This window comes from Galeopterus variegatus, unplaced genomic scaffold (genome assembly GCF_000696425.1).
Source record: "Galeopterus variegatus unplaced genomic scaffold, G_variegatus-3.0.2 Scaffold745, whole genome shotgun sequence".
NCBI lineage: Eukaryota > Metazoa > Chordata > Mammalia > Dermoptera > Cynocephalidae > Galeopterus > Galeopterus variegatus.
In genome coordinates, this window is record NW_007726856.1 from 123,288 (window position 1) to 147,985 (window position 24,698).

A 24,698-nucleotide genomic window follows, 5' to 3' on the forward strand; every position below is an offset into this window, starting at 1 on the left:
GACCTGGCCCACCCCATCCCGTCACTGCCACTCCATGCTCAGCCCGGCCACACTGAGCTCCTTCAGTCTCCAGGCCATAGCCTCTGCACACTCCACCCTTGGCAACCCAGGGTGTGCCGTGGGGACACAGGGTCCTTTGTCAGAAACTTCCTGTCATCTCCTTTCCTGTCTTAATGTGCTGGGGCTGCCATGACAAAGTATCACAGACTGGGGATCTTAGACAACAGAAATGCATTTCCTCACAGTGCTGGAGGCTGGAAGTCCAAGATCAAGGTGAGGGCAGGGCTGGTTTCCCTGAGGCCTCTCTCCTTGGCTTGCAGATGGCCACCTTCTTACCGTGTCCTCGCATGTCTCCTCCACGTGTGCACATCCCTGGTGTCTCTGTGTGTCCTGACCCCCTTCTTATATGGGCACTAGTCAGATTGGACTTGGCCCTGTCTCTAAACACAGTCACGTTCTGAGGTACTGGGGTTAGAACATCAACATGAATTTGGGGGGGACACAATTCAGCTCATAACACCTCCCCTGCCCCCACCTCCTCACCTGGCCAACTCCAGCACAGACGTCATCTCTCAGTGCAGGGGTCATTTGATCTCTTCCCTCCCTGTTGGGTCAAGTTTAGGTGTCCTTTCCAGGGTTCCCCAACAGCCTGTGCATGTGTTTACCGTGGTGATGTTTAAAGTGACATACATGCACAATAACAAGAAGGAATCAGTACAAAAGGGTGTAAAAATCAAGGAAAAAATTCTCTCCCCTGTTCGATTCCAGTCCCACTCGTCAGAGGCATATATAATAATAATTATATAATATATATGTTATTTATTCTATATTATTATATATTATTATAATTATAATAGTTTCTTTTGTGTCCCCCAGAAGGTGTCAGTGGGCACACGAGCCCACACCTATCTACACACACCTTTTCTTCTTCTTTTGAAGTAATCGTAGACGCACAGGAAGTGGCAGGAACAGTGCACAGGGTCCTGTGAGCCTTGCCCAGCTGCCCCGTCACTGGCGTCTCACGTGGCTGCAGTGTAACATCACAGCCGCACCTTTTTTTAAAAACGCACAGGTTGGATCACACTAGTCACGCTGCTCTCAGCTACCTCTTCTTTCTTTAACAGCACACCTTGGCGGTGTTTCCATACCTCACGGAGACACCCACTTTCTTTTTTTAAACACAAGACTCCAGTGGGGGCTATGCTGTCATTTATTCAACATCTCCACTCTGTTTTGCAACCGTCCGTCTCCTGCATGAGCAGGATCATGTCCCATTAATCCCTGCATTGCTGGCTTCTGAAACCGAGTTATGAACAAGTCTCTGTTAGCAGAGTAGATGGTGGTTCGGCTCCTGCCCTTGGGGTGTGTTCACGCTGGCCATCCTGCGAGCCTTCCTGGGGACTGGGAGCGTGTCATGGGGGGTGAGTGAGCATGTGTGTCAGGGGACAGGGAGATGAGTTCCACCAGAATTTGAGGATGTGATTGTTCACTTCCTGAAGTCATGATGACAATGATGCTTTTTTCACCTGTGGACAGAAGGGGCAAGAAACTTATCCCTCACAGAGTGGCTTTTTCCAGAACAAGAGTCTCCTGACCACCAAGACCAGGGTCTTCTGGTCTCCATCAACCAGGACAATGTTGGTGCCGCCCTGCCCTGGGGAAAACCAGAGACCCCTGATCCAGGGCCTTATCAGCTTCTGCCCTCCTTAGAGGGGCAGTAGGCAAGCTCTTCTTCCCAGCGGGCAGGAGTCCTTTGACCCTGAAGGATGGGTAAGACTCAGCCTAGCGATGGTGAGGAGCAGGGAAGGCGAGGGAGCTGAGGAGGAGGCTGCTCGAGGACCACGCTATGACTGGAAGCTAGGGATAGAGTCACAGAGGCTTGCTCTGCCTCTCCCATCCTCAGGATGATGCCTAACCCAGGGCCTGTCCTGCTGCGGGTGATGAGAAGTCAGGGGGCAGGGTACTCAGGTAAAGCTCGGGGTTTCCTAAGCCTGAGCTCCTGCCCTGTAGCTTTCAGCAAGGTTTTCCTTTCCTTGAGATCTATTTCCAGTCCCCAAAGCCAAGCCGACTGCAGGACCTCTGTCTAGTATGACTCCCTGGCTCTGTGGTTGCAGAGATGACATTTGGTTGACCCCACATGGATGAGACTTGGTTAAGCTCAAGTCCAGAATCAAAGAAGTCAGCTCTGGCCTGCCTGAAAGATGGTGAGGATTTGCCCTCAGTCTCTAACCCATTGGCCCATTTCCTTCTTATTCCTTGGCCACACCCCCCACCATAGTCCCACATACGCTCAAGGCCATGGGTCTAAATCCTGGTGTGAGCCTGTTCCTCTATTTTTTAGAAGTTATCACGTTATGCCTTTACACAGAGCTCCACACACTCAGGTTCTGAAAGGACAGTTGGAGGTCCCGCAGTCCCCTGTTTCTCTGCCTTGGTGCAGTGGATCTCAAAGTGTGGTCCCTGGACCACCACCACCAGCAGCAGCAGCACCTGGGAACTTGTTAGCATTGCAAATTCTTGGAGCTCACTCCAGACCTACTGAATCAGAAACAGGGGGTGGGGCCCGGAAATCTGTGTTTTCACAAAACCTCCAGGTAATTACGGTGCTCGCTCAAGTTCGAGCACCACTGTGCTTGTACAAGACTGCCCTGAACAAGATGGTTGAGAATTTGACCAAGGTGACTCCCTGCTGCAAAGGCGATCCCATTTGCTCGCTAAGGTATACCCTCTGGTCTCACCGACACTGTATGCCTTCTGGCTGACATAGATCCCTCTTGTGCAGCATTCCCATATAGGTCGGGGGAAAGATAAGTTGTTTGGTTGTTTCTCAGCCACTTTGGGATGTCATTGTGGGGCTTTGGATCCAGCATGTAGTGGACTTCTTTAGTGGTTCATGTAGGTTTGGCTATACTCAGACTGTCTACACTCTAACCACCAACATAGTAATTCCTTTTTGTTTTTAAAGATCTCAGGTACACAGGATTAGATTAATCTTAATTCTTAGTTCTTGACATACCATCATCACTGGGCCATGAATGGTTCACTTTTTACTTATTTACCGACATAATGCATACCCATGAACTTACCATCCAACTCCGTCACTAGAATGTAAATAAATTATTAATAACTAGAATGTAAAGAGCAACTAGAAATAAATTTCTTATCACTACTTTTAGATTGTAAATACATTAGTTAATATTAAGAAATAAATTGTTTAATTAATTAATTTTAATTACAATTATTTTAAAATTAATTTTAAATATCAGCTAGAGATACATTGTTAATAAATGCCATATGATTATATTTATAATTAACAAGTGTAAATAAGTTAATTCATATCCATACAATAAATCCTTGTGAGCCCACCACCTAACTCAATGACTAAAATGCTACCCGTACCAATACCTGGATGCTCCATCCCCTCCCATCCCCCCATATCACCTCTAGATGAACATTATTCTGAATTTTGAGTTCAAAATTATTCCATCACTATTTTGAAAAAGTTTTGTCACATGTACATGTGCACCTAAACAAGGCATCGTTTGGTCTCAGCTGTTTTTGAACTTTATGCAAAGCGCAGCCTGCTCTTTGTGGCTCCCCTTAATCGGCCCTCAGCTGAGTTTCCTGTCTCAGCCTGGCCAGCCAGCTCCGAGGCACTTCTCACATCGTGAAGCTTGAAAACGATCCCAGTTGATGGCTCTGATGTCTCCAGCTCCAGGCAGAAGCTGTCACACAGGGGCACAGGCTGTGCTGGCCCGAAGGCACAGCCGCCCCACCCCTTAGGACACATCCCACCTGGGAGGTGGAATCCAGGGCCCCTGGGGCTGCTGCTTAGTCTGGGTTGACATCCTAGTTTTTCCAGGAATCAGCAAGTTAGGGTGACCAGACATTGGACAGAACCTTGAGCAAGTTACTTTCTGGGCCTTGGGCTCAGGCAGCCCCTCTCCAGCTTTGCATCCTGTGACTCTGAGTGATTTTCTCAGGTCAGAGATGCTCCCTGGTACAAAGTCTTTAATTCTCCAAAAAGCGTTTGAACCCCCTAGGGAAGATAATTCCAAATTTACAGCTAGAAAAATTATTATATCCAAGAAAGAACTACCAGCCACTTAGATGCTGGGAGGTGAAACAGAAAGCAGGACTCCACTCCCCTTTAAAGGCACCAGGAAAAATCGTGAGAGGTCCCTGCTCTACTCCAGTGCTCCTGTGTTTCCAGCCCTGTCCCTGGTCCCAGCTCTCACCACACGTTATTACTATTTACCTGAGGGTCTTCACACTTAGGCTCTAGGATCTACCAGAGAAACGGGGGTAGCTAGAAGGGGAGGGGGACGCACGAAGCTGTCTCCATCTCTGTTCCTGTTCCCCAAATTTTGAAACATACCTGGCACATGGTAAGCATCCTAAATAGAAGTCTGTTGGATGGATGGATGGATGGATGGATGGATGAATGAATGAATGAATGAATGAAGGCAGGCATCTGTGCTTGCAGTGCTGTGGGCAGTACCGTCATGCTCACTTCAAAATACAGAACAGAAGCTGTCTATAATCTAAATCCAGAGATGCTGCGATGGGGAGGGGGCTTGATGGAGGGAGGAAGGGGGAGGCTGGCAGGCAGGGCCAGAGTATGAAGAATAGTAGGCATCTTCCTAATAGGGAAAGCTGAAAGCCAGCTGCACAATCTGGATGGTTGTAGATTGGGGCAGGGGAGGGGCGCTGTCCACAGCCCTTTGTTGAGGGACCACTCTTGTGCTCAGCATTCTGGAAGATTCCCCAGAACATTCTAGACCACCAGAGTGAGGCAGCATGCCTTTGCAGGCTAGAGTTGTAGTTCATGGATAAATGAAATCATATACCACTTTATCTAATGATTAAATAACTACTGACACAATGGCTCGGTGATGCCCTAACTTGCCTCATCCGCTATAGGCCGGGTGAAAGGGAGAGCTAACAGTCTTTATGCAGGAAGTCTGATGTACCCTGGAGTGTCCCGGGCACAGCAGAAGGCTTGGTCACCTTAGCACACGATGCTTCCCCTTTGCATCTCATCTCACCCTCACGAGGCCTCAGGAGACAAATATCCTGACCACGTCCTGCAGATGTAGAGCCTGAGTCCCGGCACTGTGCACGGCTGTGGCAGAGCGGACACTGGAAGCCGAGCCTGCTTTGCCTGGTGTCTTTTCCACGACTCCTACCTGAGAGATGCCGGAGAGGCACTCTGTGCCCTCCAGGGCTGTGTGTCTACCTCGCCTAGGGGGGGAGATTGTAAATCTTGGAAGGCCTGTCTCCTCCCCACACCCCAGGATTACCGAATTCAAATCTCTTGGAATAGAGTTGAAACATCCAAAGTTTAATAAGCATCTCCTGGGCACTTTGATAGAGAAATAGGATTGAGAAAACTGGTTTAGACAATTAGTCCACGGCCATGGACCCATCATGGAAACTGATGCTTGGGACAGTTCTTAACCTTTTGATGTCGATGTCGAGAAAAAAATTTTTTTTTCCTCCAACCCAAAGCCATCATGTTTTTTGGGGCCACCATCAAAAGCAGAGTCCTGGGCTCAATGGCCAGCAAATCTGAGCCTCTGGGATTCTCATAAGGCATGTGATTAGGTGACAGAGGAGGCTGCTTGAGTCTCCTTGCCTGAAGGCCTTTAGGAACAGGAGAGACACACCTGTCTGAGCTGGTGTAGATGGAAGTGGGGGCGAGAGTGCTCTTGGTCATACACTGATATTCTCCACACACGACCAGAAACCATCTTTTGACAATTTAGAGGTAGTTGGCAGGGAAGGGTGTGGGAGCAGGCGCACTTTGTCTGCAGACAGTAGTATGCCTTGGGGGCCAGAAAAGCTGCATGCGCTTGGGGACCCAGGGTCTGATAGGCACAGATTGCACATTCATGATCCTTCTTTCCCTTCCAAATGCACAGGCTGAATCTTCTCCCCGTGACCTTGAGTTTGCATTGATTTCCCAAATGCACACACTGAGGGCTACTCGAGTCTCTATCCAAACCACTGACATTTGATCAAGCCAGCTCACTGCAAAGGACAGAGAAAAGGCAGACTCTTTACTACCATTAAAATAGATCTTGGGGTTTTGAAAGATCTTAGAGGTCACCTTGTCTGACTTGGTGCATGATAAATCCCCTGTCAGTGGTCGTGTGAACGCCTCAGGTAGCTTGTATAATTATGGGACAACTGCAATTCTTCCTGGTGAATTAAAAATCTGCCTTCTAGTAATTCCCAGAGACTAGCCTTTGTTCTGCCCCCAAAGCCATGTATAAGGCCACATATAAGTCTTTCCATGTACGACAGCTGTTGAAGTGTTTGAAAGACCCTTAACATGTTCTCATGTCCCAAGACTTCTCATTTTAGCACTGGTCCTAAGCAAAGAGGAAATGCCAGTGGAGGCCGGGAAGAGCCTGGACCAAGAGAAGTTGCTATGAAATGGCTTTTTCTACGATCACAGATTCCACAGGTCCCAATGTAATTGACCATTTACGGGTACGTGGAAGCATCACAGGGTCTGCTCTTTGGGTTCTCACCATCATTCATTTATTCAGCACATGTAGATCTGCCAAGCACAGTGGCAGGTGCTGAGGACAGGGCGCACCCCTGGCACGCCCCCGCCCGCATGAAGACTGCAATCTGTGGAGGAGGCAAACAAGTGGGGAAAAGGCGTCTGTACCGCAGCGTGGGAAACATCACGCTGTACAAGCTCGGGGCGCTGTGCGAGCCCTTATCTGGGATTAGGTGGTCAGGCAGGGCTTCCCAGAGGGGGTGAGGCTGAGGATGAGGAAGACAGAGGCTGGCCAAGGGGGAGGGAAGAGTGTTCCAAAGACAGCTGCTGTCCACGAAGATGGCCCATTAGGCAGGACCCCTCCCGTTTAGCTGGGGAATGTCATGCGCTGAGAGGGGATGGATGGGATTCAGTGGCAAATACAGGGGAGGCGCAGGACCGCTGTGGCTCTGGCTCATGCAGGGTGAGGGAGCCGGGGACCAGCATGGGGGTCATGGCGTGAGAATCATCCCTCATTTCTTTCTGATCCAGTGGGGAAGGCGCAGCTGAAAGCCCGCAGCACGCCTGGCCGGGGCTCCGGGTTTAGTTGCGGGGCACAGAGGAGCAGGCGGGGAAAGCTCTTTGTAGGACTGAGGAGCAAACACATGGCATACCAGTGGCACTGGGGAAAATGTTCAGCCGTGGAGGTTACATAGATGACGTCATGTGAGCAGGGATGGGACGGCCTCGTCCACACATCTCTCCCCCACGCTGTGCGAAAGCCTTCACTCTGCTGAACTGACCAGAAACAGTTGCATTTTTTTTTTTCTTTTTTGTGACCGGTAAGGGGATCGCAACCCTTGGTGTGGTGTCGCCCGCACCGCGCTCAGCCAGTGAGCACACTGGCCAGTCCTATATAGGATCCGAACCCACGGTGGGAGCGTTGCTGCGCTCTCAGCACCGCACTCTCCCAAGTGCGCCATGGGGCTGGCCCAGAAACAGTTGCATTTTTTTTCCTTTTTGTCTTTTTTCGTGACCAGTAACGGGATTGCAACCCTCGGTGTCACGCCCGCACCGCGCTCAACCAGTGAATGGACCAGTCTCTATATGGGATCCGAACCCTCGGCGGGAGCGCTGCTGCGCTCCCAAGCGCTGCACTCTACCGAGTGCACCACCGGGCCGGCCCTGAAACAGTTGCATTTTGAGGTGCATTTGTGGTAATGAGTTTAGTTGGTGAAAGGACATTCGTCACCTGTCCTGGGCACTAGCTTGTAACATCAGCGTGTTTCTCTTCTGGTCTCCACCTAAGACCAGCGGTCCTGACGGTGTGGGAATGTGAAGGGAAGTGAGGGCAGTGGGCCCGAGTGGGGGGTTCTGGGGGGCTTGGAAGCAGGCTACAAGGACTGGGCACCTGGCCCAGCAGGAATGGTGGCCTGGTGGAGTTTCAGTGAGTCCCACGGGAGGCCCAGCAACCTCTATGCAGGCCCCAGCCTCAGCCCTTCTGGAAACATCTCCACTGACTCTTCCTTCCCCTCTCCTGGCCTCACCCCTGCAGCCCCCGATGCCCCCTACACCCACTGGAAGCAGACCGTTTTCTACTTGGAAGATTACCTCACTGTCCGGAGGGGGGAAGAAATCTACGGGACGATATCCATGAAGCCAAATGACAAAAACGTGGTGAGTGCTGGGGCAGCCTCTCGGAGGGGAGCAGGGGCCCGCGGAGCCACTCGCCTGGGTCCTTAGGTGTCCTGTGCGCAGAGAAGCCACTGAGGGAGGCAGTGGTAGCAGTGTTTGGACGTGACTAGGGATAACTGAAGGACCCGACCCTTGGCCCCTCCAAACTTGGCAACTAGAAACTTTCTCTAGGCCCCCTCTGGACTCAGCCTCAAGGACAGACAGCTTCCAGCTCTTCATGGGAGGGGCTGTCACTTAAAGGGGTTCTACGTCATTTAGGATGAGCTGGGCCAGGAAATAACTGTTTCTGGTGGCCTGGAAAAGGAATGGTTCACATTTCTTCAGCTGGCCCGGTGGGTTGGAGACTGCCTCATTCTTTTTGGGCAACCGCAGAGTGGGTGGGCACGCGTATTAAAAGAGTCTAAAAATGCTTTGAGGGTTATGCCACGGAAGACTCAACCACTGCACTCTGTTTTCTCTCTAGATGAAATCAGAGGGAACATTTTTATATTAGAACAGGAAGGATTTAGGTTAGAAATCAAAGAACTTCCCGTGAGGATAATGAGGCACCGGAGAGGTTCCTGAGGCTACTGGTGGCAGCTCCTTAGCTAGAAAACCTTAAGAACATTGTAGCCGCCCCGCCTGTGGCTCCCACCCCGACTACTGATCTTTGGTGTTTTTTGCAGCGAGACCTCGATTTCACAGTAGACTTGGATTTTAAGGGACAGCTGTGTGAAACATCTGTATCTAATGACTACAAAATGCGTTAGCACACGTGGGGAGCTGCAGAGAGTGAGCGAGACAGGAACTGTCACCTCGATCTGCCGCGCTGTCCCAAAGAATACTGTTTCAGGACTACACACTTGAAAATCAGAGTTCTCAGCTCTGCCTTGAAGATTGGTGAACTCATCAGGGCTCCCGTGGGCCCACCCCTGGACGGAGGGCCCCCAACTCCTCTGCACTGCCCTGGGAGCCCTCCATGAAGGCTTTGTTGTCACCAACAAAGAGTAGCCTCACGTGCTGGGGCTGGGGCCCCAAGGATGGAAACATACCCGTGTATCCCCAATGTCCTGCCTAACTGACTCTCTGGATCTTCCAAGTTTTGCATGCTGCAGGCACCTAGGACAGATTGCTTCCACTAGAATCTGGAGACATAGTGTCTTTGATAGCATAAGCCAGATTCCCCGTCTGTGCGGTGGTGTATGGTGCGTGTGTGTGTGTACAGCATATATATTAGTTTACTTACCCACGAGCGCTGTATATGCACACATATACAACCAGTGGCCACCCTTACGTATTCATTCAGAGGGGTGTGTGCGTGTGTGCGCGCGCGTGCAGACTCGAGGTCACTCCCAGAGGAGATTCTGTTGCTTTCAAATAGGAATTTGTTTCGTGATTAGTTCTCCCCTTTCCCATCCCTTTACAGATGTTAAGCAGCCACGAATCATTCTCTGTACTAGCTCTGGTCTCCTTTTGACTAGACCGTGGCTCCGAACCCCGAGCATAGCTCCACAGACTCTGTGGGCGCTCAATAAACACACGTGACAACCAAGCCAAAGGATGTCTGCGTTCCTGCTGCTCTGGAATGGGAGGGTTGAAGGCCACCGTGGAACAGAAAACCAGGGAGCAGCTCCTCCTTGTGTTTGAATTTGCTCCTAGAAGGCGAGCTCCTTGGGCCCTGGGGAAGTTGGGGCTGGTCGGAGCAACTCCCCTGCAGATGCTCAAAGGTCCTGGCCTCAGGGGATGAGACGAGGGTCCTGGAGCTGGGGTGGGGGGCACAAGCTATCCAGGACTGCTCCAGAATGGGAGCCTACATGTAGCCTGGGAGCTATACGTAGCCTAGAGACCTGTCAGAGGAACTTCTAGCCTTGGTCCGAGTGTGGTCACAGAATCTCTGCAGAATGGAACTACAGTGCCAGGCTTGGTGGAGTATTTTGATTTGGTTTGGATTTATTTTATTCTTTAGCTCCCGAGACCATCAATCTCATCTAAGCCATGTCCCCTGGGACAGACCTTCCAGGTGACGGGAAGGAAGAGGGCCATTTAGAGATGGTGGGTGGAGCAGAGACGGACCAAGGGCGGGAGGACGCAGAGGAGGCCTCAGGCTTGGCTGTGCGTGGTGCAGGGTATTGGTGACGGCAGGGCCTTGGGCGATGGTAACTGACTCCAGTAGCAATGGCCCCTCCACTTGCATAACCCTCTGATGTCTGTGCACTCTGTCAACTTCCCCAGAGCCCTGGAGTGAGGTGCATGGTGACCCTCACCATTTTGCAGCTGAGGCGAGCTGGGCCAAGATCTCAGGTCCTCGTTCCACATGCTCTCCACGGCCCTGTGCTGACTCCTCTGAGCCTCAGGCCTGGAGGGGGAGACCCTTCATATCTAGAGAAAAATTCAGTGACAACCATTGAATGCTTTTTGTATGCATGTGTCAGACAAGAAAGACAGAGACACTCAAGAGGGGGACAAAAGCAGGTGTGTTAGGAGAGAAAAGGGGGTTGAAGGAGGATATTGGGGTGGGGACTCCCTTGGAGGGTATTTGGGTGGACCTCATTAGTAAGTTTCCATTGTGGTGGGAGTCGGGGAGCCCCTGGATTCTGCCTATTGCGATCAGCCTAGCCTTCGGCAGGAAGCTCATGGAGCTTGATGGAGGATTCCACCCACGGTCAACTGGGCAAAACCCCACATTGCCAGGAGCCTAGTGGAGCAGACAAAATGCCAGCCTTCTGGGAGCTCCAGGCATTTGGGGCCTGCAGGCATCCCTAACACCTCAGGGCCGGAGGAAGTGGGTAGGGAGGGGCCCTGCGGGAGGGCCAGGCTGAGCAGATGCCTGGAAGTCCTGCGGTCCTCCCCAGCCAACAGGGGAGAAGAGGGTCACCCCAGGGACCTACCTGGCCCGGGTCTTCAGCCTCTGGAGACGTGCCAGCCCCTCTGTGCTCCTGGGCTGCAGAAGGGAAGACTGGGAGGTGTGAAGGAGCAATTCCACGGCAGCCTACTCCCCCTGGCTCATGGGAGCGCTCCAGTGGGCACTGTAGTTTCCCTCTGATTCAGTGGGGAACAGGCAATACCTACTTCAAGCGTGTTCTGAATGGAAGTCAGTGTATAAGCTGAGGTTTCAGCATGACAATAGAGGTGCTGTAGAGATGACTTCACTTACGAAATCTGTTCTTTCCCCCGACACTGCCTTTTTTTTTTTTTTTTCTGAGACTGCACAAAACCCATTGGTGACTTGTTCTCCTGTCACTCTCCTGCTCTGGGGACATTCTCCCTTCCACTCCCAGCTCACTTTTTCCCACACGTGCAGCTGTGGTGCCTCTTTTGTGATCGTGTCTGTGCCTGTTTGTTCGTGGGCCTCTCTGTGCTTGTTCTGAGGTCCCTTGCAGGCATGGGCTCTCTCCCTCACAGGACCACAGGCTCCTAGGGCAGGGACCTGCCTGAACAGAATGGGGTGCAGGTGGCTGGTGACAGGGCAGCCGCTGACCCCAGCACCAGCTTGACTCTCATGGAATGTGCGCGGGGCCTCTCCAGGACCACCAGGCACTAGTCCCTTCTGTCTATGCTCCTCAGGGGATGCCAACATTTTCTTTACTTTCTTAAATGCCACCCCCGGTAGGCTACCTCCCCTTCCTCCCCTAGACAGATGCAAGCCTCCGTGAACTCTGTGGGCAGAAGTGAGGCCTATGCCCGGTCCGCTGTCTCGGCAGCCTTCCTCTCCTCTTGGCACTGCTCCTGGGATCCCCCCTGTAGGCCCAGCCTGGCACCAGACCTCAGTAATGGGATGAAGTTAAACCAGACTTCTCAGCCCATCCAGTGCCGTGTTCACCTTGCCTGGAGTTTGTCCCTGGCCTCGTGGCCAGTTCTGATCACTGGGCATGTGCCTGGTCTTGATCTTCTGTCTTAAGTCCCACTACTCCAGTCCCTTATAGTATGAGAGCGCCCTTTTGTTCTTGCAAATCCCCCTCCCTACTACGCTGGGGGTCCCCAGCCTGTTTCTGGAGTCCTCTTCCTGAAGAAACATTTTTCTGGATTCCTGTTTCCTGCCTGGAGTCTTGAGTGGCACCTCCCTGGATACCTTGATTCGGAGTACAGCCCTCTCGGGGGGGCATCCTAGCTTGCCTTGGATCCTTGGGCAGTCATATGTTATACTCAAACCCTTGGCCCGTTGTCTCGAGACTTTGAGGATAAGCCTAATTTCCTGAGGATGGGTGATCTCAGCACCTGGGCCTGCTTCAGATCTGGAATCTCCTATGTCCCTGTCCCATTGGAAGCAATTGGCCCACATTCAGCAATGACTCAGACACAACATATTCAGTGATCAGAAGATCAGCCAACAGACACCTACTGGATCCTTAAGAGACTCCAGGTACTGAGCTAGGCACTGGCAGTAGAGTGGAGTCCACAGACATTGTCCCTTCCCTATGGAACCCATGGGTTGTTAGTCTCTGGGTAGGCTGGGCCTGCTCTTGCCCAAATCCTGAGAAGCAAGGTCCCTGCCATCCTCCAGAACCAACTCCAGCTCCGCCATCCCGCCCTGGGAGCCATCCACAGGTCTTAGCCCGGCTTTGCAACATGACCTCTATCAGGATAAGTGCCATGCTATGTTGCTTTCCGAGCCGTTCTCAGTCACTAAGCCCTGGAAACAGAAAGAGAACATGCTTGAATTTTCCTGCTACCCATGAATTCTACAGGAGGACCTGATCTGTTATTTTTGGAGAATGACAGTGCTCAAGGAGGCCCAGGGCTCTTTTCTTATGCTAGCAACTAGTCATTTCTCAAAACAGAAGGACTAAAGGGACTTTACCAACCACCAGCTAACACCTAAGCCTCAGGGCAGCCAGAGCGAACTGGACAGAGAGAACTCCTAGCATTCCAGGTCACTAGACCAGGTCCCTGCTGTCCCCATTTCCAAAGGCAGCCATCAGCCACTGGACACCTCTGCCACAGGACATGGGTTTTGAAGCCAAAGGACCTAGGCAACTCCCAACACCACTGCTTACTGCAAGTCACTACAGACGTAGGAGACCCAGTATCCTCATCTGCCAATAAAGAGCATGAAATGAAATAAACATAAAACATGTTTGGAAACTGCACAGTGCAATGGAAAGTCCAGCTGTAATTGCTGTTGTAATAATTCTGCCCTTATTGCAATTCTGCTCTGGAGAGCACGGCTGGATGCCAGGCTTTGACGGGCAGCAGCACTGCAGTCAGAGCCAAGGGCAGCAGTGGGCCGGCCCAGGGCTGCCGGCTGTGGCTCAGAGTCTGGGGGCAGCACTTCAGGTGACACACATGTAGAGTTTACCCAAAGTCCTGGGCAGTAATAGCCTGCTTTGTGGCTCTGATTCAGTAGCTCTTCGCAGGCTCCAAAAGTGGCTTGTGGAGGTCTGAAAATCTGCCACTGAAAGTCAGTCACTGGCAGGCAGTGACTAGCTGACATCAATAGATGTGTCCTTCCACTAGGATGAAAAGATCTTCTGATATTGGTGGGGGGAGGAGGGAAAGGGAAGGGGGGAAAGGAGGAATTGGTAAAGGGACACGAAAATCAACTACATTATATATTGATAAATTTTAAAAAAAAAGATCTTCAACTACAGAGATGCTCCACTGGGGCACCCCTGCAGGGCCTCACCTTCTGCAGACTCGACATTCATTTCTAATCCCAAGAACTTCCTGGTGAACTTGAGACAGTGCCTAGTGTGCTGTGTGCTAAGTCTAGTGCCCAGTTTGCATCCCGTGGAGAAGAGCAAGAGATAATCCAAAGTGTTCATTTTACTTTAGAATTCAATGTGTGCTCCTCTTCCCAGAAGAGTTCTTCTTCTAGGCATGTTTAGTTTAGGTTAGTAATACACTGAGTTTGTATACTTGGAGTACCTGTTCTCTTTGATTGCCAGACTTAGGGGCTTGGAAGCCCATTCTGGGGACTGGCAAGGGGAACAGTGTGGGGACTGCTGAGAAATAAACCTTGATGGCAGTAATGGTCACATTGGTGCTTGAGACTTGTTTGGCTACAGTTAATAGGAAATAACCAGCCATCTCCCCATGGTCATAAATCACCATTAATATGACAGAGGCATGTGCCACTAATGGCAGTGTGAGTCAGAAGGCACTAGAAGAATAGACTACAGGGATTCTTCTCTGTGCCCAGAGAAGGATTGAGCCTCCCAAGAGAACATCTGTGCAGGAAAGGAAGGAGCAGAACCTAGGGGTAAGGAAATAGTGTGCTGCACACACAGCTGGACGGTCTGGCCATAGAGTGTCACCTCGAGACATGGAAGATCTGTTTGGAGGCAGGAGGGGGGTAGTCATTGCCTGTTATCTCAGCACTGGGCATGGCTCTTGCAGATAAAGCCTGTGGAGCTATTTCATTTCAGCTTCAGCTGGAATCAGGAGCTAAGTGAGAGGTCTCTCCTGACTTCATCTATTCAGTCAACATTTCTTGAGTTCTTCCTGTGTAGCAGACTCCATGCTGGGCACTGAGACCTCAGCAGTGAACAAAGGAGGCATCAGCCAGCCCTCCTGGAATTTACAGGCTGCTGGAGAAGCGATACTAAACGAGAGGGAAGACATAAATACTGTGGAAGGGGGCATGGAGGCTGAGGGAGCTGGAGACTGTAATTTAGAGCACGAGCTCCAGAGAGCTTCCCTGAAGATATGACTCTAAACAGAGATTTGAGAAATTGGGAGAGGAGGAGAGGGCCGGGAGGGTGGGGAGAGATGGCAGAAGCCCAGCAGAAACAGCACGTGGCACGGTCCCCGAGGGGTCCGGGGAGCTTGCACACTGGACGGCGAGGAGCGAGCAGAGGGCTGGGGCAGTGGTGAGGAGGGAGGCCGAGAGGCAGCCGGGGCTGCACGGTCAGGGCCTGTATCCACATCCAGGGCACGTTTTCCTCGGGCCCTGAGAAGACAACAGGGCAGGATGCGCACGCTACGCTTGCTCCTCTCTAATGAGCTCCGTTTGGCAGTTGTTTCTCCAGGAAAGTAATAAGGGACTTAACCCATTGCCTGCTTCCGAGAATTAGGCACAGGAAAGGGGACGGTAAAGCCAGCAGAGCTCAGGAGCCACAAGTGCAGGATGGAGATGGAGGCTTCTTTTGGCTGCTGTTGTTGAAAATGGCTTGAATGCAGGTTGCTTCGTTTTAGGATCGCCTCGTTCGCCAGTGGGGACGCTGCATCGGGCCCATCTGTGCGACTCCGAGAGCATTTGCATTATTATCCTTCCTGGTGTCATGTCACACTGTTCTTCCCACGAGCACGGCTTCCTCTTGGTTCAGAGGGTGTACTTGTCTGGGAGGCGGGAGCAGTGGGTAGGGTCTGCGGGAGGCAGGATCTGCATTTTGGGATCACTCTGCTTCTTCAAGCCCCGGGCAGCTGTTTCCAGGGGAGCATAATGCTGGGCATCACTTTCAACTCACAGACGTATTCTTCAAGTGTCTTTCAGCGGCTTGGTGGGTCATAATGGGTTTCTGATATTACGACAATTGCTTTCTGGCCACGGCTGGTTAGCTCTGTTGGACAGAGCATCGGACTTGAAGCCAAAGGCGCAGGCTTTGCAGACTCGAGCTCAGTTTTACAGTCATAGATGATACCTTGAACCCCAGCCCGCCTGGGAGATAAACAGGCCTGGGGCTGATGCCTGGTGCTCAGCGAATGGCTGTGAGACCTGCAGTGAGGTCTCGAATGGTCTGCTCCTGTGTGAATTCCTTCCTGCTAAGTGGGGACGATGATCGCACCTTTCTCTAGAGTTGTTGAAAGTGTCCAGTGAGACAGTGTGAGATGACATGGCAATGTACCCTACCTGTGGTACGTGGTAACCACTGATAAATGGCAGTTCTCCCTGTTCTTGGAACTGAGGGCCCCAGACAAGAACGTGCAGATGGCTCTGGGCTCCTGCAGGGAGAGAGGGAGAAACCACTTTGAGTGAAGTCTCTCCCCAAGGGGGTCAGAGCGTTTGCTTCCTGTGGCCAGAAAGGGAAGGCCCACGGTCCTTTGTTCCTTGGGAACAACTCTGAAGGTGGCCTTGGAGATGCCTAGACGGGAGATGCAGTGGGGATTCAGAGCAGCGCCAGGGCTTGCAGGAATCTGAGGTCATTACATGTGACTCAGTGCCTGAGGCGACCCACTGCATAGTGCAGAATTGGGATGGGAGGTCCCACCTGGCCAGTCAGCAAGAGGTCACCTGCAGTGTCCTGGACTAAAGACCCAGAGTCACCTGTGACTGAGAGGAAGTCCGGGACAGTGGTTAAGAGTGTGAACCCTGGGGCTGGAGGACTGAGCCCTGACACTCCCACTCTGGTTGTCTCTCTCTGCCTCGGCTTTCTTTCCTGTAAACTGGTGGTCATCATATTTTCTACCCCACAGCCTTGTGGCAAGGACTACATGAGTGGCAGGTGATGAGCAACACATGTGGTAGCTATTATTGCTGTTACTGTGTGCTGCTCCTCTGACTCAGGCCAGGCTTGAGCCCCTGCAGGACTCGGGCACATTGGCCCCGTCTGAATCCCCCCACCCCCACTCGGCCCCCTGTGCTCCCTGGGCCCGCACTTACCCTGTGGCATTACCAGCATCTTTTTGTGTCTGTGTCCCCACCAGGCTGCAATCCCCTTGAGGGTAGGCTTGTCTCTCACGTAGGCTTGTATTTCAGGGTCAAGTGCAGCCCGGGCCCATCACAGGTGTTCAGTAAATACTTGCTGAATGAGCCGAGCGGAGGATGAGCTGTTGCTGTGACGCTCGTGTCCATTGCCAGAAGGCCTGTTGCTCCTGCGCTCTGAATCTGCTGTATGACCTGGGGCTGTTCCGTCCCCTCCCTGGGCCTCGGTTTTCTCATTTATGAAATGAAGGTATCAGCCCAGAAGAGTCTCCATGTCTCCACCCAGCTCAAAGCTGCTGGGCTTTTGGCTATGGGAGAGGCGCTTGGGGTAGGGATGAGACGTACAGGCTCAAGGAGGTAATAGGGGTCCTGCCAGGACCGCAGACATCACTGAGGCTCTGCCAGCGAGTAGCGGGGACTGCGTGGGCAGGCCAGGATGCGCGGCTACTCCAGGCGTGTGACTGCAGTTTCTTAGTCTGTGACCCCATGGAGACGGGCTATCTCCTGGAAGATCTTTTAATAACTGAAAGGAAATGGAATTAAGGGTCCTGGCTGCTGGCTGGCTGGGGCTGGGTGACTCTCATCTGGGTGGCAAATTAATTTGTCTCTGCTAACATTGCCTATTGCTGATCTGTGATGAGGTTCTCCTTTGGGTTTCTATCCAGCAGGCCTCTGGAGATGTGGCTTCTGAGAGCTTAGAGAGGGGGCGGTGGGGCTGGGGAGGTGTCCAGGACCAGGGAGGCCAGGTGAGAGATGGGGGCAGACGGTGTGCTCACATCTAAAGGCGGTGACTGTGGCCCTGGACCTGAGCTAGCCTTGCTCAGGGGAGGTCCTCATTCTCACTGAGCCTCAGTTTCCACAGAGTGTTGTGGAAGTGACTGGTAAACTCTACCCTGCAGTGTGCATGTGGATTTTCTATCACTCCTTCCCAGTCCACAAACCATAGCTGGCTTTGATTATTCATGTTCCAGTAGGACACTGTGGCCCGGAGAATTCAAAGTAGTGAATGATACAAAATTTAATTTGGCTTGAGGCTTGCAGAATACAGTCCCCATGACTCTGCCTCATTCTGAGAAATCCTCTTTCCTAAGCCTCTCTGGATTTAATTTTTAAAAATTTAGGTATTCAGATTCAACAGCTTGAAGTATGGGGTGGGGGCAGTGCCATAGGTGGCCCGGAAACACCGTCGACCGCGAGAAGGCTGGGGATTAAAACCGTAGCCGGCTCGCAGACAAGCATGGAGCGCTGAGCCGAGGACGGCTGCTGATGAGGTGCCTCACCACGCCCGGGGCCACACCCTCATCATCCTGGGACACAGAGGCATCAAAGAGCAGATCCGAGTTCAAAAAATGTTCTCGAGCTTGTGGGATTGTTTCACTTTCCTTTATTCCATCCCGTTATTGTTGTTGCTAATAATAGTAATGTTAAACAATTAAAAATAAAGTTCTTCCCACTTCTAATTAAGTCAGAATTTCTGGTGGGGGGGGATGCAAAGATTGATATTATTTTTTGGAAAAATAATAGAATAAATAAAATAATTAAAAGTGAAATAAATAGAAATACATAAACTGGTAAAAAATACAGAACTCCCCAGATGACTTGAAGGAGCATCCCAGGTTGAGAACACAGAGCTAGACCCAGCACCTGGGCTTGTGCAGCTGGGGCACAGCCAGCTGGGCAGGGGCGGTCGTGTGGCTTCCAGGTGAAGCATCCTGATTTCAATGACTGCAGCGCTGGCCGGCCAGCTGGCCGCCTGCCCACAGACGGAGGACATGCTGTGGGGCCCCTGATCAAGCCTCAAAGAGATGACACTCAGGGATTGGAGGGAATATGACTTAATCTACAGCAGGAGAGATTGGGTTAGGAGTGGGTCATGGCTCCAGACCAGTTCTCAGTGAATATCTGTCCTTTGTGATGAGGGGCAGACTTGGAACCTGCTGTGACAGGAGCTGTGTAACTGTAACAGGTGCCCCGCAAGGAGATGTGGGGCTGAAGCATCTCCACCTATGTAGCTCTGGGGGCAGCGAGTCCTCTTCCGAGTGCTGAGAGGAAAGACTGTGGAAGGCCCCAAGGACTTGGCTGTAGGCGGCACAGGAAGTAGACCAGAAGCCAATGGCTGCTCCCTGACCTTGGACCCCGTGCAAGCTCCTGTGAGCCAGGGCCTCTTCCGAGTGCTGAGAGGAAAGACTGTGGAAGGCCCCAAGGACTTGGCTGTAGGCGGCACGGGAAGTAGACCAGAAGCCAATGGCTGCTCCCTGACCTTGGACCCCGTGCAAGCTCCTGCTCCTGCTGGGGCCATCATCTCCTTCTTCATCTGTGAGCCAGGGTTGGCACTGCATTGGCACACAAGAAATAGTTGATGCAGAAGACCCTATGGCCCTGGGGGAGCGCTGAGAGCCTGGCATTCCCACGGGGTGGGGGGTGGCGCTTACAGGTCTCTCGCAGAATTGAGGAGGGAACCCACACCCTGGGGCTCCCAGCCGCTGCTCAACCGTGGGAGGCGCTGGGGGATGGGGAGGAGGGGAGATGGGCCTCATGAATGAGAGCTGCTTAGGGAGGGGCAGCAGGGGGGTCACAGAGGAAGGAAAATGCAGCCTCATCTGCTGCTTGTGTTCCTTGTATTTAAGATGCCGACTCCCAGCATATTTTTAAATCCATCAGACATGAAAGGCTGATTTAAATAGCCCCTCAGTGTGAAGCTGGTAATTTCACTTGCCACAATAGAGAGGCTGGCAGGGCTCTGGCACGGCTTCGGCACCTGTCCCCATGCCAGTGAAGCTGTGGAACACGGAGCTCTCTGGGCTAGAGTTTGAGGCCAGGTTCTTTCCACTCCCTGATTGGGTGGGGACTGACCCAGGAGAGAGGGAGGGGACAAGGAGCGAGATGGGGAGGGACAGTGGGGGTTGGGGACGGAGACTGAACTGCAGCAGCGAATGCGCCCACCATTGTCCTGGTCCAGGAAGGCCTCCTAGCCTGACCCAGCCCGACTCCCTGTCACTCCTTATACTCCGTCCTCCTGCTTCACTCAGGGCTTGGGGTTGGAGGGGACTTGCAATTCGTTGTGTCCAATTTCTCACCGCGTTGCCAGGGGCAGTTTGTCAGGGAGCTCGCCACGCAGCGAGGCAGCGGTTCCACTGATGGACAGCGCTGAGGTAAACGGCCTGGGGACTGCAGCCCTTCTGCTCCGTGTTCACCCACCTGCTCTGATCCCACCCTTCTGAGGCACTCAGGACAAGCTTAATGGCCAAGTCAGTCCTCCATCCTCCAACAGAGGACTCAGGTTCCCTCTTCTACTCCATTTCCTCTATGCTAGTTTTTAGTCTTTACCATAAATTATTACAATGCCAATCTCTGCAAAACCGAAATATTTCTGGGTGCTAATTAATGCATTTCCTGTAATAGTCAATGCAGTAAAATTCCAGCAACAACAGAAGACTTTCATCATTCTTTGTGTGGTTGTAGTTGTGGTCGTCATTTCACATACCCTGCTGACCATCTCCCTGGTGCTCCCTGGCATACAGGATATAGAGGTCGTCAACAATATGGGGAGAGAAGCCAAAGTCACAAAGAGAAGTGTGTGTGCGGACGGGGGCAGAGGTGCCAGGAGCACTACACCCTGCAGAGCCTGGGGTGCAGAGCCTTGAGTTGAGGCCCTTGTGGGAGGGAAGCCTGGGGGCTGTAGTGGCATTTGCATGGCATGCTAATGTATACTTGTGGGCTTCTAGGTGTTTCCTCTCAAGTACAATGAAGCTCAAAGGCCATAGGTGAGCTTGTCTCCTTTCCAGCTCCCTCATCTCTTGATATAACCTGAGACAAACACTGAGCATCTTAGAGCCTCAGTTACTGGGAATCGAAGAGAATCAAGCCTCCATTCATTCACAGAACATAAATGTTTGTGAAGTGTTTTTTTAAAAAATTTTTTATTGTGGTAAAATATAAACAACATAAAATTTACAATTTTAACCATTTAAAAATGTGCAATTCAAGGACATTAGTACATTCACAATATTGTATGCAACCATCACCACCATTCATTTCCAGAACTTTTTCATCATCCTATTGTGAAAGTGTTTTATAAACCATATACATAAAGGTGGGTCAATTAAAAATGCGCTATCTAAAGTCTTTTTTTTCTTTGGTGGCTGGTCAGTACAGGGCTACAAACCCTTGATCTTTGTGTTGTAACATCACGCTCTAACTGGTAACTGACTAGCCTGCAAAGTCTTGGGTGGGCAACAAATTCATCCATCTACCCACCTAGTGTCTACTATGTACGAGGCCCTGTAAATACACAAATGAGTGAGACCAGACCTGCTGGTGAGAATCTCGGAGTCTGTGATGCTGGGCACCCTTCAGAACAGAGTGGGAGGATACAACACATTCTTAGATGAGTCTCCAGCTTGCAGAAATGCAAGTTTTACTTATTCTCTTCTTGCAAGGAAATGGGGAGGTACTTCTACCTGTGACCCCAGCTTCTCCCTGTTACCAAGAAATGTGGAATTTTCTCTCTTTCCTGTTTTGTTTTGGTCTGTGGCATGAGGAGGCAGGTGATGATGTAATAACTATCATTTGCTTAGAGCTTTTCAGTTGACTATGCTCTTTCCCCAGATTTCTCATCTGACCTTTCTGCTACCCTGTGAGGGGGGTGAGGCAGAGAGCACTATTTTACAGATTTGGAAGTGGGCTCAGAGCATCAAGCAGTTCCAGGTGTTGCCCAAGGCCGCACAGTGTATGTCCAGGTCTCTATTCTGAGCAGATCTTTGGGGGCTAGAGAAAGCTTTTGGGAGAGGCACAGCCGGCAAGTTCCCCACCAGGAATGCGGAGAACTGGGCAGGCAAGCATCTTATATGCACAGAGGCATGGAGCCCAGGTCAAACTGAGTTGCTGAGCTGCCCGTGGGTTATGGAGTGCCACTAGCAGCAGCTGGGGAGGCTGTGGGTGATGAGATAGAGTGCTTTGATGGGCATCTCACTGTCTGGAAGGCAACCGAATTGCAGCAGCTGCAACACTCCAGCATTTTATTTTAAAAGCCAGAAGCAGCATCTCATTTGAACCTGCAAGGCAAGCCCTGTGGGTCTGCATAGGCCACAGGGGCCCAGTTGTCCAGCCTCTGGGACCCAAGGCTCCAGCGGAGCTGCTCAGCAGGGGGGTGGGCCTTGGGCTTGAGAAATGATGCTCTGTTTTCAATGGCTCCTGTAAGGAAACATTGTTTGCCAGACACTGTATCAGACAGGACGTTACAGAGATGAATGCTGCTGCCCTCAGGAGCTCAGTCCAGTGCGTTTTGCTCATTAGAGCCCTGTGGGCAATGAGTATGAATGAGCACTGTATAGAATGGTACAATTAGCATCATTACAGTATGACTGGCGAGAGGCCAGCCACCCAGTGTCAGACCACGCCCTGACACTCTGCCCTTAACCTAGTGCTACATGTGTCCAATTAATCCCAGATCCACAGTCATGTTTCCCAAAATTGTTTTGAGTTCCACATGTTTCAATTTCTGTTTCCAAGTTAAAAAAAAAAAAAAAATCCCATTCTATCTGTCCATTTTCCTCAGGCATTTTTGCTTAGCAGTGCAGTGTTTTTGTGGGTGGTATTTAGTTTTCTAGGTCAGATGGATCCAGTCATAATTCATTATGATAGCATGGGCCTCACTGGTCCTAGGAGTCCTCATTTGTTACAAGAGGAGCCTACTGGTGCTATAACAAATGCCTGCAAATACCACTGTTGAAGCAGCACCAAAACCCTGATGAAGTGCCAGCTCTGAGAGAGGGTCAGTTCTTGGACCTGACTCAGCCCTGGACCCAGGATGATAAATGACACCCCTCACCCATGCTCCTGTTTTCACATTGATTTCAGGTCCTCTGCCAAGCTTCATAAGGTTTACCAACTCCCATCATTTCCAGCAATGATCTTCCTAAGTAGGGCACTTATATTACATTGGCTCCACTGAATTGTGTGAAAGGTGGAGTGATGATGTTCTTTGTTACTGCTACTGCTGGTAATTAATGTGTATTAAAAGAAACATCAACAGAGTTAGGAAGTGAAAGGAGGAGGCTTAAAAGCTCTCGTATCCTGTATTGTGAAAGGTGGAGTGATGATGTTCTTTGTTACTGCTACTGCTGGTAATTAATGTGTATTAATAGAAACATCAACAGAGTTAGGAAGTGAAAGGAGGAGGCTTAAAAGCTCTCGTATCCTGTATAGCTCCCCCGCCCCATAGAATAAAAAGAGATGGAATAACCAAAACCAATAAATTAAAATCCTATGGATTTTAACTAAACTTGGCTGGAAATTGTATAGCCTCTGTCTGTTCCCCAGATTAAGGGAGGAGAGCACACCCAGGGCCAGCCCCAGAAGCCAAGCTGGGGCTTTGAGCACAACCAGCAGTCACAGGCCACTCAAGTCTTTGTTTCTGTATGCATGCATACTATATTTTCATTATTTTGAAGTAAGTAGGCTGCCTTTTATTTTTTTAAAGCTTCATATGTGCTCTGATTTGCAGTCTTCCCTCACCCATCCCTATCTAGTGCAGCTTTGCAGGATGTCTAGTTTCTTAGCAGGACAGGGGGCACTGCCTGAGGTTGTCTTACAACCATTCACTTCCTCAAGGAACTGGACACATCCTGGGGCAGCTCATCTCCAGCAAGACATGCAGAAACTCATGTAGAGGGAAGGGTTTTTCAGATCTGAAGGTCCTCTTCCCTTTCCAGTCCAGAAGAGAGGAGAGACTTTAGGAGAAGGTTAGAGTTAGAGCCAAGCAATAAGACCAGAGTCCTCACTGTGCTGTGTGGAGTGTGAGGAAGGAAGCCAGGACTGGTGAGCAAAACTTGGTCTGTGCACAGGGCAGATGTCTACCAAGGTGAGGTGGTCTGTGCACAGGGCAGATGTCTACCAAGGTGAGGTCTTTGAGACTTCAAATCTAAAGGAATTTCAAACACCTAAAGGAAACCATGTGTAGAGAAGCAAAGAAAAGTATGGGAACAGTGTCTCACCAAATAAACAATATCAATGAAGACAAAAAAATTATAATGAGAAACCAAACAGAAATTATGGAATTGAAAAGTACAATAATGTCAATGAAAAATTCACTAGAGGGGCCCAACAGCATATTTGGGTAGGCAGAAGAACGAATCAGTGAACTTGAAGATAGGTCAGTTGAAATTATCCACTTTAAGAAATACAAAGTAAAAAGAATGAAGAAAAATTAGCAGGGCCTCAGAAACCTGTGGGTCACAACCACGCATGCCAAATACACATCATGAGAGTTCAAGAAGGAAAGGAGAAAATAAAAGCAGTAGAAAGAATATTTGAAGAAATAATGACAAAAAACTTCCCAAATTTGATAAAAACTATTAATACACACATCCAAGAAGCTCAACAAACTTCAAGTAGGATAAACTTAAAGAGATCCATAGCTGGACACAACAAAATCAAACTGTTGAAAGCCAGAGACAAAGAATTCTAAAAGCACAGAGAGAGAAGCGATTGTCACATATAAGGGACTCTCAATAAGACTAACAGCTGATTTCACATCAGAAACCATGGGGGCCAGAAACAATGGAAGGGCACAAAGTGCTGAAAGAAAAAAGCCCTGTCAACCAAAAAATTCTATATCTGATAAAACTATCCTTCAAAAATGAAGGATAAATTAAGACAGTTCCAGATAAACAGAAACCGACAGAGTTTGTTTCTAGCAAGTCTCCCTTAGAAGAAATACTAAAAGGAGTCCTTCTAGATAAAATGAAAAGGCACAAGATGGTAATCTGAATCAATATGAAGAAATAAGGAGCACCAGTAAAAGTAATTACATAGTTAAATATAAAAGACAGTATAAATCTATTTTCTTTTTTTTCTATCTGATTTAAAGGACAACTGCATAAAACAATAATTATAAATCTATGTTAATGGGCACAAAATGTATAAAAATGTAATTTCTTTTTTTTTTTT

At 50.4% G+C, this 24,698-nt stretch overlaps 1 protein-coding gene across 2 annotated transcripts in view; it reads left to right on the top strand.

Moving 5' to 3' along the window:
• Nucleotides 1–9,719, top strand: part of PRMT8 (protein arginine methyltransferase 8) — a 48,135-nt gene extending 38,416 nt beyond the window's left edge. Inside the window, exons 8-9 of one of the 2 annotated variants that reach the window (XM_008572012.1) lie at nt 8,049–8,170; nt 8,854–9,719. In XM_008572012.1, coding sequence (XP_008570234.1) covers nt 8,049–8,170; nt 8,854–8,937 — 206 coding nt within the window. In that variant the 3' untranslated portion in view covers nt 8,938–9,719. The remainder of the gene's footprint in view (nt 1–8,048; nt 8,171–8,853) is intronic. The other variant, XM_008572011.1, reaches the window with a different exon arrangement.
• Nucleotides 9,720–24,698: the final 14,979 nt, after the last annotated feature.